General features: G+C 43.8%; 1 protein-coding gene across 1 annotated transcript; it reads left to right on the forward strand.

The window, feature by feature from the left end:
- The first annotated feature begins 1,189 nt into the window (after positions 1-1,189).
- UPRT (uracil phosphoribosyltransferase homolog) lies at positions 1,190-11,595 on the forward strand. Its single transcript, XM_019618046.2, has 8 exons — positions 1,190-1,229; positions 1,521-1,620; positions 2,087-2,129; positions 7,139-7,208; positions 8,931-8,993; positions 9,680-9,841; positions 10,534-10,632; positions 11,126-11,595. The coding sequence occupies exons 1-8, from the start codon at positions 1,190-1,192 to the stop codon at positions 11,230-11,232; spliced, it is 684 nt and encodes a 227-aa protein (XP_019473591.1). The 3' UTR covers positions 11,233-11,595.
- The last annotated feature ends 2,535 nt before the right edge of the window (positions 11,596-14,130 follow it).

Genomic DNA, 14,130 nt, shown 5'->3' on the forward strand with positions numbered 1-14,130 from the left:
GGATGGATGCTCGCCGCTCCGGCTGCTCGGGGAGCGCCGCCCTTAGCTGACGGCTGCCCCGCTCCTCCCCCGGCCGTGAGCCCTCCGTTCCAAACCAGAAGCGCAAAAATGAATGCAAAATGGTGCCCCTGTGCCGAATGTGCAAAGTGAGGTGCTCAGGACGTGATGATTCAGTGCGCCGTGCTCGGCTGCCCTGGCGGTGGGAGCGTACTTCCCTTGGTCACGTCTGTATCTGCTCGGCACATGGAAGGTGATACTATAGTGTATTAAATTTAGCGTGCAACGTAAGACAAACATACATAGCTGGCGTCTATTAAAAGCACAATTTGCCTGCTGTGATGTGAGCACCACCACTGGACCCAGAGGTGAGCAGCGTGGGTGGGTAGCGTTCAGGTTCAGAATGAGCCCTTGTGCCCTGCATCGTGCTGCCTGCTGATGTCAGCAAAGCTCACACCCTACGGCCGTGCTTCTGCCCGTCGTTTTTTCTGGCCACCAGAAATTAACACCTTTATGATATAGGGTTTGAGACCTGGTGACAGCTTTCCAGCTGCAGGTGCACAAAGGCTCTGTCGTTTTCATAATTATTTTGGGTTTCTTTTTTTGTGCACGCCTCTGCAATTCTCTGTTGTCTTTTGTCCCCTCAAAGCCGGGCACAGCTGGCTAAGGCGGCTCTGTGAACTGGCTGTGAGAGCATCCGAGTCTCTGTGCAAGGGCAGGGTAACTAAAACCTGGTATCTTGTATTCATTCATAGTGCTCACTCTGAACGTGCATCGCTTTGCAAACAAAGCTGCAGATGTGACACTGTCAGGTTTACCTTTCCACCCTTAAATGGAATTTGGGTAAATTTTCTGAAATGCCACAGTCCAGTCTGGAGAAAACTCATAATACACCACCTGCACTCCTTGCTACTTGCTGTCAGTTTTCTGGGTTTGTGCTCACCACAGTTGGGAATTATGAATCCCTTTCGAAATCCTAACAGAAGCATTTTGTATGATGGCAAGGCTTGTCTTGTTTGGTGGGGTTTGTTTGAGTACTAGTTCTGATTAAGTCAAAGTAGCAGAAAATTAGGCAGAGCCTGTCATTCCTGGAAAGAGCAAAAAGAGTAACAACAAGCAGCATATAATGAATAACATGTTGTGCACAAGGAGAAAGATGAGGCTGCCAGACTGCTTCAAACTGTCTTCTAGCATGGCTAGCTGTGTGTGCTGGTTGCACAGGGACTGGGCAGGTAAATGTCTTGGCTTCCACTCACGTGAACATAGATGTTGCAGAATCTTGGGGTTTGAGTGCACAACTCTCTTTACAGTGTATCAGGGTATCGTAGTTTGACAATGAGAGAGGGGCATAACTGCTGTGCATGTGATGTTAATTTGGAGGATTTTTGTAAGGCCAATAGTGTAAACATCAGCTCCTTGACCACAGTGTCTTGACGTGGGAAGCAAGGTGTTAAAACCTGGTCTTACTTCTCTCGAGCTTTCAACGTGGCATATTTGCATAGTGTGCGGCAGGAAGAGGTGAGCCCATTCTTCCTGTCTTCCGAGTGGGCCAGAAGCCAAGCAGGCACATTGGCAAGAAGTTTCACCCAAGCTGGAGGCCAGCAGAGAGGCGTTTTTGTGGTGGTATTCGTGCATCCCTGCTCATTCACTGGTCTAATCTGCGTTATCGTTGTCCCATGGTTTGAGTGATGTAAGAGCAAGCAAAGCGAAGATCTCCTACTTAAAGATGCAGAACATTTATCGTGCTGCTGAGATCTGAGCTTCTGAGGTGCTGGAGCTGAGCTGGAGTGGTGGTACATGGAATGGTGGAATATCAGCCTTATGTTCTCATGCTTTAATTGCTGCTTACACGGTGCAGCAGCATTGCCAGTAATAAGAGGCAAGGCCCTCGGTAGCTTCCAGCCCCTCAGCCTCCTCCACCCACCACAAAACCCATGAAGTAGGATCTCTGCGGGATGAAGTTGGAATCCGGCAGGAAACTTTTCTATAAACTGTCCCTGGAATATATTGTCCTTGAAGAACTGCCATAATTAAGCAATGTCCTTAAAATTATTCCCCGATTTAAAACAGAAATTGTTCCCTTTTTCAGGACAGCCAGTAGAGGAGACTTCGTGTTTTCTGCTGATCGTCTGGTAGGTGAAGCATTTCTTCTTCTTCTTGGTGTTGTGCTTTGTAACTCTTTGATAAAATGGATCGTTCAGGCAAGAATAATGGCGTGAGAGGAACTTCTCCAAACTGGAAACTGCGATTGCGCTGCGACTTTCTAAGGGACTTCTGTTCCTTGTTACAGACTCGTCTCAGAGGGTTCCAGAAACTGTTGATGCCAAGTACAACCGCTTTAGGACAGCGAGAAGTAGCAGTAAGAGAAGACTGTTTAAAAAGAGATGCGCAGAGGCTAGAGATAGCTAGGTGTTAGTGTAAAAAAGCACTTCTGATCTTGTGAACAGATCTGTACCGTTTCCTGCAGTCTAGATATTAGCAACTGACTGCATGCAGAAGTGCCTCCTGGCACCTGTGTGTGAGATGAGCCGCTCTGTGTGCACCCACACTGGGCATCTGCCTTTAACCATGGGGTAGTTAGTTACTGGCAGAGAGTTTGAAGTTCGTGTGTATTTTAGGAAGTCAGAACAAAGACTGTTGGGAATGCAGCATTTATCTCGTGTAAATTAGGTGCTTACAACACCCACTCCCACACCTATACTGGTATTCATGGGGGTGTTTCCTGTTTGCAGATGCACACTCATTAATGAGAAAAGCCTTTCTTTCCCCCTCTAACGAAGATCAGTTCAGGGAGCATTCAGCCACCAGCACTAAACCAGACAGGTTTAGCCCAATCTTAATCCATGGCTGATCTAGACTTGCTCAGGGCTTCCTATGCCCACAACTGAAGGCTGTGACTGCAGCACGTTTTATCACTGCAGCTTTTCTAGCTTTCCCCTCCACTTTTCCCTTCTTGAGCATGTGTCTGCCGTTCCCATTCTCCAGGAACAGTAAAGGTCCAAGCTAACAAAACTCATCCCTGTAACTGCTGGATCAAGTCACCGACTGGAACATCCTTCTTTGCCAATAGTGCTTCATAAGGAACAGGCAGAAAGTCACAGTCCCAGCTTTGTTCTGTGCCAGCAGTTCTCAGCAGACACTGTTTAAATAGACATAATGTCCTTCGTGCTGTTGAATAAGTTGGAACAGCACAGGAAACATCCACAGCTTGTGAAAGTCTGAGCTCAAGTGTGGGTCATTCTTCCTTGTTTTTTTTGGTTTTTTTTTGTTTTTTTTTTGTGGCTTTAACTTCTTCATTTGCTTAAATGTGTGAATAAGATTAAGAAAGCCAACAAAGGCCAACATCAGCAGTTGCCACACTTTTAAAGGGTACAGATCTCCAGTCCACGTGCCAGGCCCCTTCCCATTCAGTACTGCTGTCACAGGAGGAGTTTCTGGTTAACATTCTCATTTTACCTTACATTGGGTTCCCACCACATAAGAACAGCCCTTCCTGTCAACTTTAACGTTGGTGCAGAAGGAAAATGAGAAAGAAATTAAGCTTGCTACTAGGTGGCAGTTGCTAGTGGGAAGTGTTTTGTAAGGTGACATTAGGAAGAGGGCTTAAGGAGAGATTTTAAAGCTGATGGGTTGATAGTGGTAGATTTTTTTATTTTGCCAGTTTCTTTCTTACACAAGGGAATGGCATGTAAGAAATATTCAAAGATACTTGGGGTAAAGGTTAGCAAAAGGCTTCTGAAACTGACTGCCAGTGTTGAGGTCCTGCAGCTGCAAGGGAGAGGTTAAAGTCTTGAGGAAGGCAACCTATCTTGTGTCTGCGAGGGAGAAGCAGGTGAGGGAAGGAAGCCTCTAGCCCAGGAAATGATCAGTCATTGTAACCTGTGGTAAGAGATAGCTGAGTAGAGTGCCCTGAAGGTGCTACATGACTGTGCTGAGCCCTCAGATCAGTGCTGCCCCGCAGCCACACATTGTACAAGTGTTTTGTTGATGACACCCGTGCAGGGTTTCTGCAGAGCTAGTGAGATGCTCACTAAGCCCGAAGCATTTTTACTGAGACACCTAAGAATTTTTTTATGAGGTCTTGGTAGGAGGTACCCAATGAACTGGGTCCAGTCAGATGAGTGAGTGCTGCATGCAGCTGAGTGAGAGCTATAGCAGTGTGGTGTGGGCTAAAAGAGCCAGTAACAAGACAAGGAGACGTCTCCCAGAGAGACAGAGGATGTCCTATGTCCAGTTTTTGGCAATGACCGGGCAAAACTGACTTGCAGCCTGGATTCAGGGAGGTGTTTGTCACCTGTCCTGTCCTGCAGCCCCCAGCTCACAGCACTGCAGTGCTTTTCTGCAGAGAGCAGAATGCAGATTGTTTGGTTTTGGAGCCTGAGAGAGGAGTTGGTTCCTTCCAGCAGCAATGTGTGGTGCTGAACGGGTCACCTCACCTTCCTGCCCACCCATAGCAAGAGTGGGGATGCACACTTTGAAAGTGGTTTGGAATCCTGAGGTGAGAAGAGCTGTATAAACATGAAATGATACCAACAGTCCTGCTGGTCTGCCTTCAGCTTCTGAGAAAAACTGCAGCATGAGGGGTAGAGGATCCTCTTAGAAATCACTGTTATCTAAGAAATTAGTGCAGTTATCACCTACAGTGCAGTTAGACTACTGTCTAACCACCAATTAGAAGAGGACTATATTGGCTCCTCCAGTATTTAGTTCATTTGGAACCCAGTCCAACTGAAGCTTTTAAAATAATTTTTTTTAGTTGATTTAAATTCTAATTTATTGGAATTTCACTGCTTTGCTTTTCTCAAAACTGCAGGCAGGCATAAGAACTATAAGGCCTAATGCTCTGGGTTACAGGTATCTTTTGGGGTGCCTCTTCCAAGGTTTGTCTGCTCAGAGCTTCACCATCCCTACCTGCACTGGGCCTGGTTGCCTTATGTAGCGACTGCATCTCTTCTAAATGACAGTATGGCCAACCTGCTTTCTCTGGTTGCCTAAATCCAAATTCCTCTGCTCATGTACCCTGAAGGACTGGTCAAACCTGATTTCTTCAGTGGTATTTAAGTGTGGTAAGGAGACTTTATTCATGTGCTTAATTGGCCAAGAAAGGGCAGGTTCACAAACACTTTAACATCCTCAAAGTGTTTGTGTGGTAGTTAGCTGAAACTCCTCGTCTGTTATAAGCTCTGGCTTTTATTAGCAGTTTTATAGTTTTGTGTATCAGCATTAAATGCATAAACTGAATTTTGTAAGCCTTGGCACTTTAATGGCAATTGAACAGTTGTTTTAGTTCCCCTACTCCCTCCAAAATAGACTTTTTTTTCCTTGTTATTGCTAACTTTTACTCATGGTTTTAATATCTGGTCGAACTCTTCCACGCTGGGACCAAAGCTTCACTTCTCCCTGCTCTTGTGGGGCCGTAGCAATACTTGCTCAGCTTCTGCTTCTGAGCAATGGCAGCAGAGCTGCTGGACATTTAATCACAGGGTGAAGGGGTGGAAATTATCGTAGCTCAGTGTGAGGGCAGCAGAAAGTGTAGCACAAACATAAATGTTTTATCAGCACCGACAAGTTAACAAAAGAGTCCTCCCAGCCTCTTCATAAAACATTGATACATGTAGTAAAAACAAGGAGATTTGTAATCTGACTATAGACCTACACTAGTTCATCTGCCAAAACTGTGCAGTAATGCGGACTGATGCCAGCCCTGTCAACAAGAAAGCAGTATGGGAAAAAAGTTTCATCAAACGTGACTCAGGAAACGTACCAGAAACCTGAAATTAAATCAAGGATGTCTTGGTTTATGCAAGATGTCTGTCATTCCATTTCTGAATTACAGTGTCCAGAACTGACTGAAGCAACAAGTCTGCTTTCAGACAGGAGTATGATGGGAAGCTGCCTTCCCTTCATGGAAAGAAGTGGACCGACACTGCAGAAGGGCCCGTTTCCTATGTGCAGTTTGCATCAGTGGAAGCAGTGGTTGAGTTACCTGGCTAAACTTGTGAACTGCTCTTCTGCTCCTTGTAGATGTGACTTGCACTCTCCAGCTGAGCCCCTTCACTGGCTCTACCTACCACCTCTGAAAGCAGCTGTCACAAACTCACCCCTGAAAAAAGAAAGCTGCCATACTAAAATTGCTGAAAACACCTTCAAAGCTGGATTTTAGTTTAAAGGACCTTTTCTAATTCCTCGTGTTGTATGTGTGTGTGCTGAGATCACATAGGATGGAAGAACAGAGGAATCCTTCTGGTCTGGGCTGTTTCAGGAGCACTGTCTGAAGCGAGCAGTGCACTCATTCAGTCCCAGGAGCAGTCACCTCATTTCTGCCATTACACAGTGACTTTTGCTTTAATAGATTTCTCTGGCACGGCAGCAGTTCTCTTTGAGCAGTTTTGGCCTATGAATCTTTGGCTCACTAGCAGAGAGAATTTTCTACATCTGTAATGCCCAGAGCATCTTTCATGGGCAGTCATTCTGGGCCCAGATGAGCACGTTTCAGTGCCTCTGCCTGAGTACAGCTGCAAGTTCTCTGACCTCTGGAGGGATGTATGACTTACTTACAAACTCTGTTTGCACCTGGGCCATCCATACGGCGTGGAAGCACAGCTGCTTGGCAGTGCACTCGTAACAACAGGAGCCAGAAAGAAAGGGTGGTAAAGAGACTTGTTTTGGGGCACTTGGTGGTGTATTTACGTTGCTACAGTTCCCTTGGCTGTTCTGGGCAGCACCACTGCAGTTTCTGCACAAAAATGTGGATGTAGTTTGGAGCATAGCTGATGGAGAACTCAAGGGGGAATTTTCCTTTTTTTTGCAGTAGTATTTTCTATCAGCAAAGTGGAATTTCACATTGGTGGTTCTGGTGGAAGATTTGTCTCTCATGCCTTTATCTGCATGGTAGAAAACAAGTCAGTTTTATCACGTCATTACTGATGGATGCTCCTCCTGCCAATTTTGTTTTTCAGTGCTTTCATTTGATTTGTACGTACACACACCTTGCTCCAAAAACGCCCTTTAAATCAGTCCTTATCTATTATAAAAGAGGATCCTTTTGGTTGTGAGGTCTTCACCTAGTTCTTGCAAAAACAGCTAGCATTTCTTATCTCTATAGATAACAGATCCCTTTAAGTTTTTTCTGGTTCCACAGATCAGACTCGTGGTTGAAGAGGGACTGAATCAATTGCCATACACAGAATGCACAGTGACCACTCCAACAGGTATGTGGGAAATTACTCCTCCACCCGGCAGGATTGGAAGTGGAAGCTTAATCAATGTAACAAAGCATAGAACTATTACAAAAGGCTCGAACAATTTAACATTCAGTTAGAGTACAGAGTTAAGGCCCCTTCAAGGTATTAAAAAAGCTAGAAAATGTGTAACAACACAGCTGAACAGAACACAGTTGTATAATTATCTTACTAAGGCTTTAAATTGGTCTTGCAAAACTGCACTGAAAATTTCCCATTGTATATGCACTATCACTTTACTTGCCCACATTGTAATGTTGAATTAAAAACTGCTGACATTTCACAAAGTGCTCTACACGAGTGATTTTACCTTGCCAGCCTAAATCTGCCCCTGTTGCAACAGGGGGCCAGCTGGAAGTGATGGTAAGCAGGAAATAAAAAGTGGCTATGTTCACGTAAGAGGAAACTCAGTGCAGTACTTTTGGTGTGCTCCTATTGACTGTAAAGATGCAGAAGGTTGCAGGCAGTATTCAGGTAGCAAAGCTGCTGCTTTACTACCTATCAACCATTCCAGTACCTGCTCTGAGCCTGTGGTACTGCTGTGAGAGCTGCACCAGGTGAGTCCTCCTCTCCCTGAGGATTTCGCTGGTATTTATTCAGGCTGAGAGCAGCTCTGTGTATATTAGTGCGCTCTTCCACTCTACCCTTCACAATAAATCATCTGCATTCTTTACCCTTCTTCTAGTTGCAGAAAAGATGGGCTGAAAGCACTCCGTTTGAAGCTGGCTAAAGTGTAAGAAAGCACTCAGGAAGGCAAAGTCACTTACCTTTGCTCATTTTAAAGTAGATCAGCAGCTACTTCTCAAGCATTGGCTTCACATCTGTTCCAGGTCAGCTGGTGACAGGTAGTTCAATGCCCGTTAGCTTCTCTGCACTACACAGTCTGACTGGCAGTACCCCTGCAATAACAGCATTCTGAAGCTCAGTGGTTCTTCAGGGGGCTGCTTGCCTGGCTGTGGGCAGCGAGTGTCTTGGACCTTGCTGTCTGGCCACAAGTCATGCTGGTGAAGAGGTTGCGTTCTGCCATCATTCCTGGCCACACCATCGAGTCTTACCCTCTGACACTATGTCAGCTCTCTGTCAGTGTGGCAGCACTTCTGCTCAATACCTGTACCTGGTGAGGAAGCTGAAAGGGCCTCAGATGTGCTAACGCCAGGAGGAACAGTGCCTTGGAAATCCAAACGCTTACGTATGAATTCTTGCTCACCTATACTGAACTCTTTTCCTCCAAGCATTTGTAAGTTGCTGTCAGCATAGCAATTTCTATTCTTTAAGGCTCAAAAACAGAATGTCCCTCAAGGCCATTAATGAAATACCCTATTACATCTCTTTTAAGGGAGCCCTTGGACTTTTCAGTCAGGCAGGGAAACATGCGGAGTCCATAAGTAACTTTGCCACACGTTCTTCACAGCAATACCACTTCTGAAGCAATTTACAAGTAAAGAAAGCACAAGTTCTTTAGTAGTTTTTGGTCCTGTTCCCATTGTTCGAGGACTGCAGGATGTGGTGTGCAGATTGGCTCATGCCAGTTGTTGAGATACATGGAGCTCAGCACTGTCCCCTTGGTATGTGGGGGCATCTCCTTTCCATTCACACCAGGGTCACTTAAAATAGTGTGCCCTGAAAGGGCACCAGGAAGGGACAGAAGGGAGCAATCATTGCCACTGACATTTGGTTTCTTTCCTCTCCTAGGATACAAATATGAAGGAGTGAAATTTGAAAAGGGAAACTGTGGAGTCAGCATAATGAGAAGTGGTAGGCAGATTTTGGTTGTTGAATGAGTACGAGTTATACATCTTTAAAACCTGTAACCAACTTCTTTTTGAAAAAAGTGCAACCACACTTCTCTGCAGCAGTTTCAGCTAAACCTGCTAGTTACCATTCTTTCTTGGGTGTTCTTGATCACAGAATGTCAAGTAATGTTTCCTTAACATTTTATCAAATAACTGCCGCAGATTTCATCTTACCTCTTTTCTAACAACTCTCCTTCCTCGTTTGTTTCTGATTTTTTCCTCCTCAAAAATAGCTCTCCAGATGAGTTGTGCTTAGGGACGGTATTATTTTGTTTGAAACTTTGGGAATCCCCACAGGTTCCCGTGCTGCTCTTCTGCACTGCAGTGTCTCTGGGCAAAGCTCAAAGATGTTTTCTAAACCACATGTGAATTATGACATAGTTTGTTTTCATGTTTCCGCCCTGAAAACCTGCACTAGTACATGAGAACACTAACACCTGGGAACTAAGTAACACTGAACAGACTTGGTTTTTTTCTGTCTAAACAGAGGAAAATAAAATAGCTTACAGTCTTTTAAAAACTAGGAACCAAGAAAAACTCCTTTTGAGAATCTTCATCGATACAGTACTGGGGCTGTGTTGTTTAATTGTAACATCTTGTAGCTGTGCCCTTCCTTAGCACGTAACAATTTTTCCCTGCTGTTTTGAGGCGAAGCCATGGAACAAGGTTTACGGGACTGCTGCAGGTCAATTCGCATAGGAAAGATCCTGATACAGAGCGATGAGGAAACTCAGAGAGCAAAAGTGTACTATGCTAAGTTTCCACCAGACATTTACAGGAGAAAAGTTCTTCTTATGTACCCAATACTAAGTAAGTATCCGTATTATTTATGGCTGGGCTTGCCTGAGCAGTGATTGTTCTGTATTAAAAGGAAAGTTTCTGAATTTCGGGGGCTTTTATTATAGTTTGGCTTGATTTAGGTGACAGAGCAGGGATTTGGTCAGCCCGCGTTAACGTGACTGCAGATATCGGTTGGGTACGGCTGAGTGGGAGGAAGGCTGATGCATTACAGTCTGATGGCAACATTTAGAAAACTCACTTTATGTGAGAAAAGATTCCTTACAGTATTTTTGTTACACTATTCAAAGAGTTTTTTGATGAATACTCTAATTCTAAATTATTTTAAAATTAAATGCAATTAAAAATGTATCAGGACATCATCAGGATGAAGTAACTTTTCCAGTTTAAGATATAATTCTGTTCGTGCACACGGAGCTCTTAATTGCTATTTTAGATGAGCGTTCTTGCCTCAGGGCTCTAATAAAATCCACTGACTTCAGCATTTAGACCTGGTACAGTCAGTTATTTTAATGTAGAGATGAAGTTTCTTTGTCAGGAGACCAAAGTCTTCTATAATTAGTGCTAGCTGAGGTGATAGTCGCCCAGTGGGAAAGGACAGTATCTCCACTCAGCCACACACCAGCACTAATGCAGACAACTAACCTCAGCTGGCTTAGGGTGAGTGCTTCAAACAGGAGAAAATCTTGTTTTTCCTCTTTTAGGTACTGGTAATACTGTAATTGAGGCTGTAAAAGTTCTTATAGAACATGGCGTACAACCAAGTGTCATTATCCTGCTAAGCCTATTCTCCACACCTCACGGTAAGTTGAGGGGCTGTGAGGGGCAGAAGAGGGAGAACAGGTACATGTAAGTGGGGATTCCTAAAGCCTGTGCATTCCTACAAGCACAGACTGCAGCGCTGCCACCAGGTAATGCAAACCTTCCTGCTGCTCCAAAGCACAGGAGCCACGGATTGCATTGGGCCGGTCTGCCGGCTGTTTGTGTGAAGTAGGAACATGGATCTTGGGGGTTCTCTTAAAAATTGGCCATGGCAGAAATCGCTATCAAAAATCAACTGTGCTGTAATGGTGATTAGATTGGAAGTTACACGTGTGGTAAAGAAGATTAAAATCAAATAAGAAAACCCGGGACAATCCACATTGCATTTTGCAATTGTAGGCAGTCAGCTAAGGCAGAAATGAGATGGAAGAACAGAGGCAGAGCCATCCACATAATTCTGCTTATGATTTAACAGGTGGGGCTGAAATACAGCTGTCGTGCCACATTCATTATTGCCTTTCTCTCTCTCAAAAGGTGCCAAATCTATTATCCAGGAATTCCCAGAAATCACAATTTTAACTACAGAAGTTCATCCAGTTGCACCAACACACTTTGGACAGAAGTATTTTGGAACGGACTGACACACTTGGAACAAACTGATAATGACTGTATAATATTACATAAGAGGTTTTTTTGTTTTTGTTTTGTTTTTGTTTTTTCTATTCTACATTTTATTATTATTTCTAGCAGAGTTGGTTGAGGGCACGTTTAAAAATCTCTTTGGCCAAAGGGGGAAATACTTGACCTAGATTACTTCTTGTTGGTTACTGCTCCAACACAGAACCAAGTGCAGTAACAAACACCAAATCATGGCAAAGTCAAGCATCTTCATGTTGTACCTGTATTAACTGCTACACTCTCTGCTTTAATTTATTTATTCTTCTATAGCCTGTTTTGTGGCTGCTTGCAAGAGCAAAATAAAACAACTATGTGATCAAGGTGTACGCTTCGTTTCTAGTGCTGATGTTTCCATCACTCCAGGTTGGCCAGTACAGCCACTCTAATTACTCAAGAACGATGGGTGCACTTGGAAATCACCGTAATCGTTAGCAGCCACGTTGCACTCCTGGCAGTTTTCATTTGGATGGTGGCCAAAACCAAAAGATAAACACCTCTGAATTTTGATCTCTGTATATTACTTTCAAAAGTAGAACACCTGCAGCTGTCTTGAACACTGGTACTGAAATAGTAATCTTCCTGTTGCAGTGCGTGTGCCCTGTCTGCAAATGAGGTGGGAATTAAGAATGGTAGAAGCACTATTTACAGAAATTCTACTTCTACAGTGCTGAAGTTTTTCATAAAACATTTGTGGTTCAGTCTCTCTCACTCACCCTTCTACAGAAATGTAAACTGGCAAAAAGTTGGGTTCAGTGAGCAGCAGGGCTTAAAGTCAAAAGACAGATGCAGCCCCCTTTGATTTGCACTCTTTCAAAACATTCAGTGCAGGCTGTATGAATCAGACATTCATCTATTTGCCAACTTTGTCTTTCTGATCTGTGGCAGTAAGTACAAAATATGCAACAAATCAACTAGCCAGCATCTTATTTTAATCTAACTTTGAACAACGGACAGATCAGAACAATACAGTCTGTTACTCCTGTTACAAATGTCCATGTTCTAGGAAATGCAGGATCATACTGTGCCCTCACAAGCCCATCACAAGCAGGTGCTTCTTATTTCTTGTCAAATGGCTGAAGGTAAGCATCCCACTGAGAGGCCTGGCTGCTCCAAACAGCGCTGCTAAGACAAGGGGGCAGGATTCTCTGAATCCTTTTTTTGGTACAAATGAACCTTCTCTACTCAATAATAATTCCAGTTAATTAAAGTTGTGTAAGGCTTCCAAAGATAGCCCGAGGGAAAACATTGGAAGACCTAGGAAATAAGAATTCACAAGTATAATAAATTAACCAAAAATGGTTTTAATGCAGTCCTTGCCTGCAATACAGTATAAACCATGCAGGCTTTCTAGTATAAACCATAATAGAAAATGACAAAGCAGAATGTACAGTACATTCACCTGTAGAAACCATACAAACACGTGGGAAAATGCTAGTGAAACATACACAAAACAATCATATTAAAGACATTTGTTGGACAGTAAAAACAAGTATCCAAAGCTTTTGTAAAAACCCCTTTCATATCAAAAGTATCAATGCTGGCAACAGCATTAAACTCCTGAACTCTACACTAAACATCCACATGCTGCCAGCAGACTGTTTGCAATGTTCCCTGGAAAACATTTGCTTTCTACAAAATTAAGGGATCAAACCACAAAGCTCTGAGTGTCATTCCATTGTTGAACAGAATAGTGTTAGCTATGCAGATCTTGCAGGCTCAGGATTTTTATAAATACCAACACCAGGCCATACTGGTTACCTCTCAAGCAACCGAAAGCAATAAATCAATAAAATGAAGTTTATTACACTGTTCCAAATAATTCAGTAGTTATTGGCACAGAGCCCGAGAAGCCAGTCGTCCTTGATGTGAAAACTCTCTACACTACAGTGGTTTACAGAGAAAGCTCTGGCCCAGCTGAAGAGGTAGTATCTTGGCTCTCAAATGGAGCTGACTAGTCCCAAAGCAGCTGCAGGTTCGTGTCCTGCTTCACGCAAGGTTTCCGACCAAATCAAAACCATCCACCGACACTAACGAGCCAAACTGCTTTATTTTAAAGCAACATAAAAACAGCTTCTAATGCTGAATTCTAACATACAGATTTGAAATCTAATCCTGAGAGTTAATTAAGTTTTATCTTTGAGTTACCCATTTGCAAATCAGACAAATGATTGTCAGCTGAAGAGCAGCTGAACAGAGAGAGTAATTTACAGCAACTTCTCTGTTTTCTATGTTAGTAGCCAGAGGGAAGCTGGGACAGGGAGCACTGGAGGCTCCCACCTCCAACACTGCAATCCCAAATCTCAGGTTGAGACAATCAGTGCACAACAGAAGTTACAAGTGAGCCTAACAGTGAAAGAAGAATGCCTGCACACGGACTTCATTTAAATCAGCACAAGAGTCCCACCTACCTCTTCACATCATCTCCGAGTCAGAAATACCTCCTCTGCTCCTCACTGGAGGCCACATCGGCACCAACCCAGGAGCTTCATTACATCAGCAGGATGCCCGATGCTGATACGAGAATCTGATGCTCGTACACATCCTGGGTCCTGCAGGACCAGGCGGGGAAAAGAGAATAGGCCAACATTTTCAAAAATCCATGGAATCTCATTTCTTTTGGAGAGGAGAGTGGTGATCTGAGGAGGTGCAGCACACAACTCCAGTTCAGAAAGGAGACAGAGAGGACAAATATGTTTTTTCCTCCCTGGGCTTCCTGTAGCCCCAACAAGAAATTTAAGCCTAGTAAGTCCTGAGATTACAGAAATGCCAGCAGGTGTAACACCTCTGACTTACATCAGCTGTTTGATACTAGCATTTGATGCAACCAATTGTGGTTTGTTTTTAATTTTTTTTTTTTTTTA

This window comes from Meleagris gallopavo, chromosome 9 (genome assembly GCF_000146605.3).
Source record: "Meleagris gallopavo isolate NT-WF06-2002-E0010 breed Aviagen turkey brand Nicholas breeding stock chromosome 9, Turkey_5.1, whole genome shotgun sequence".
Lineage (NCBI taxonomy): Eukaryota > Metazoa > Chordata > Aves > Galliformes > Phasianidae > Meleagris > Meleagris gallopavo.

Bases quoted from the DNA above. Each gene is read 5' to 3' on its own strand.
- UPRT (XM_019618046.2), top strand. From the start codon at position 1,190: ATGGCTAGCTGTGTGTGCTGGTTGCACAGGGACTGGGCAG. The intron at 1,230-1,520 runs GTAAATGTCTTG...GGAAGAGGTGAG, and splicing joins GTTGCACAGGGACTGGGCAG to CCCATTCTTCCTGTCTTCCG. The intron at 9,842-10,533 runs GTAAGTATCCGT...TTCCTCTTTTAG, and splicing joins TCTTATGTACCCAATACTAA to GTACTGGTAATACTGTAATT.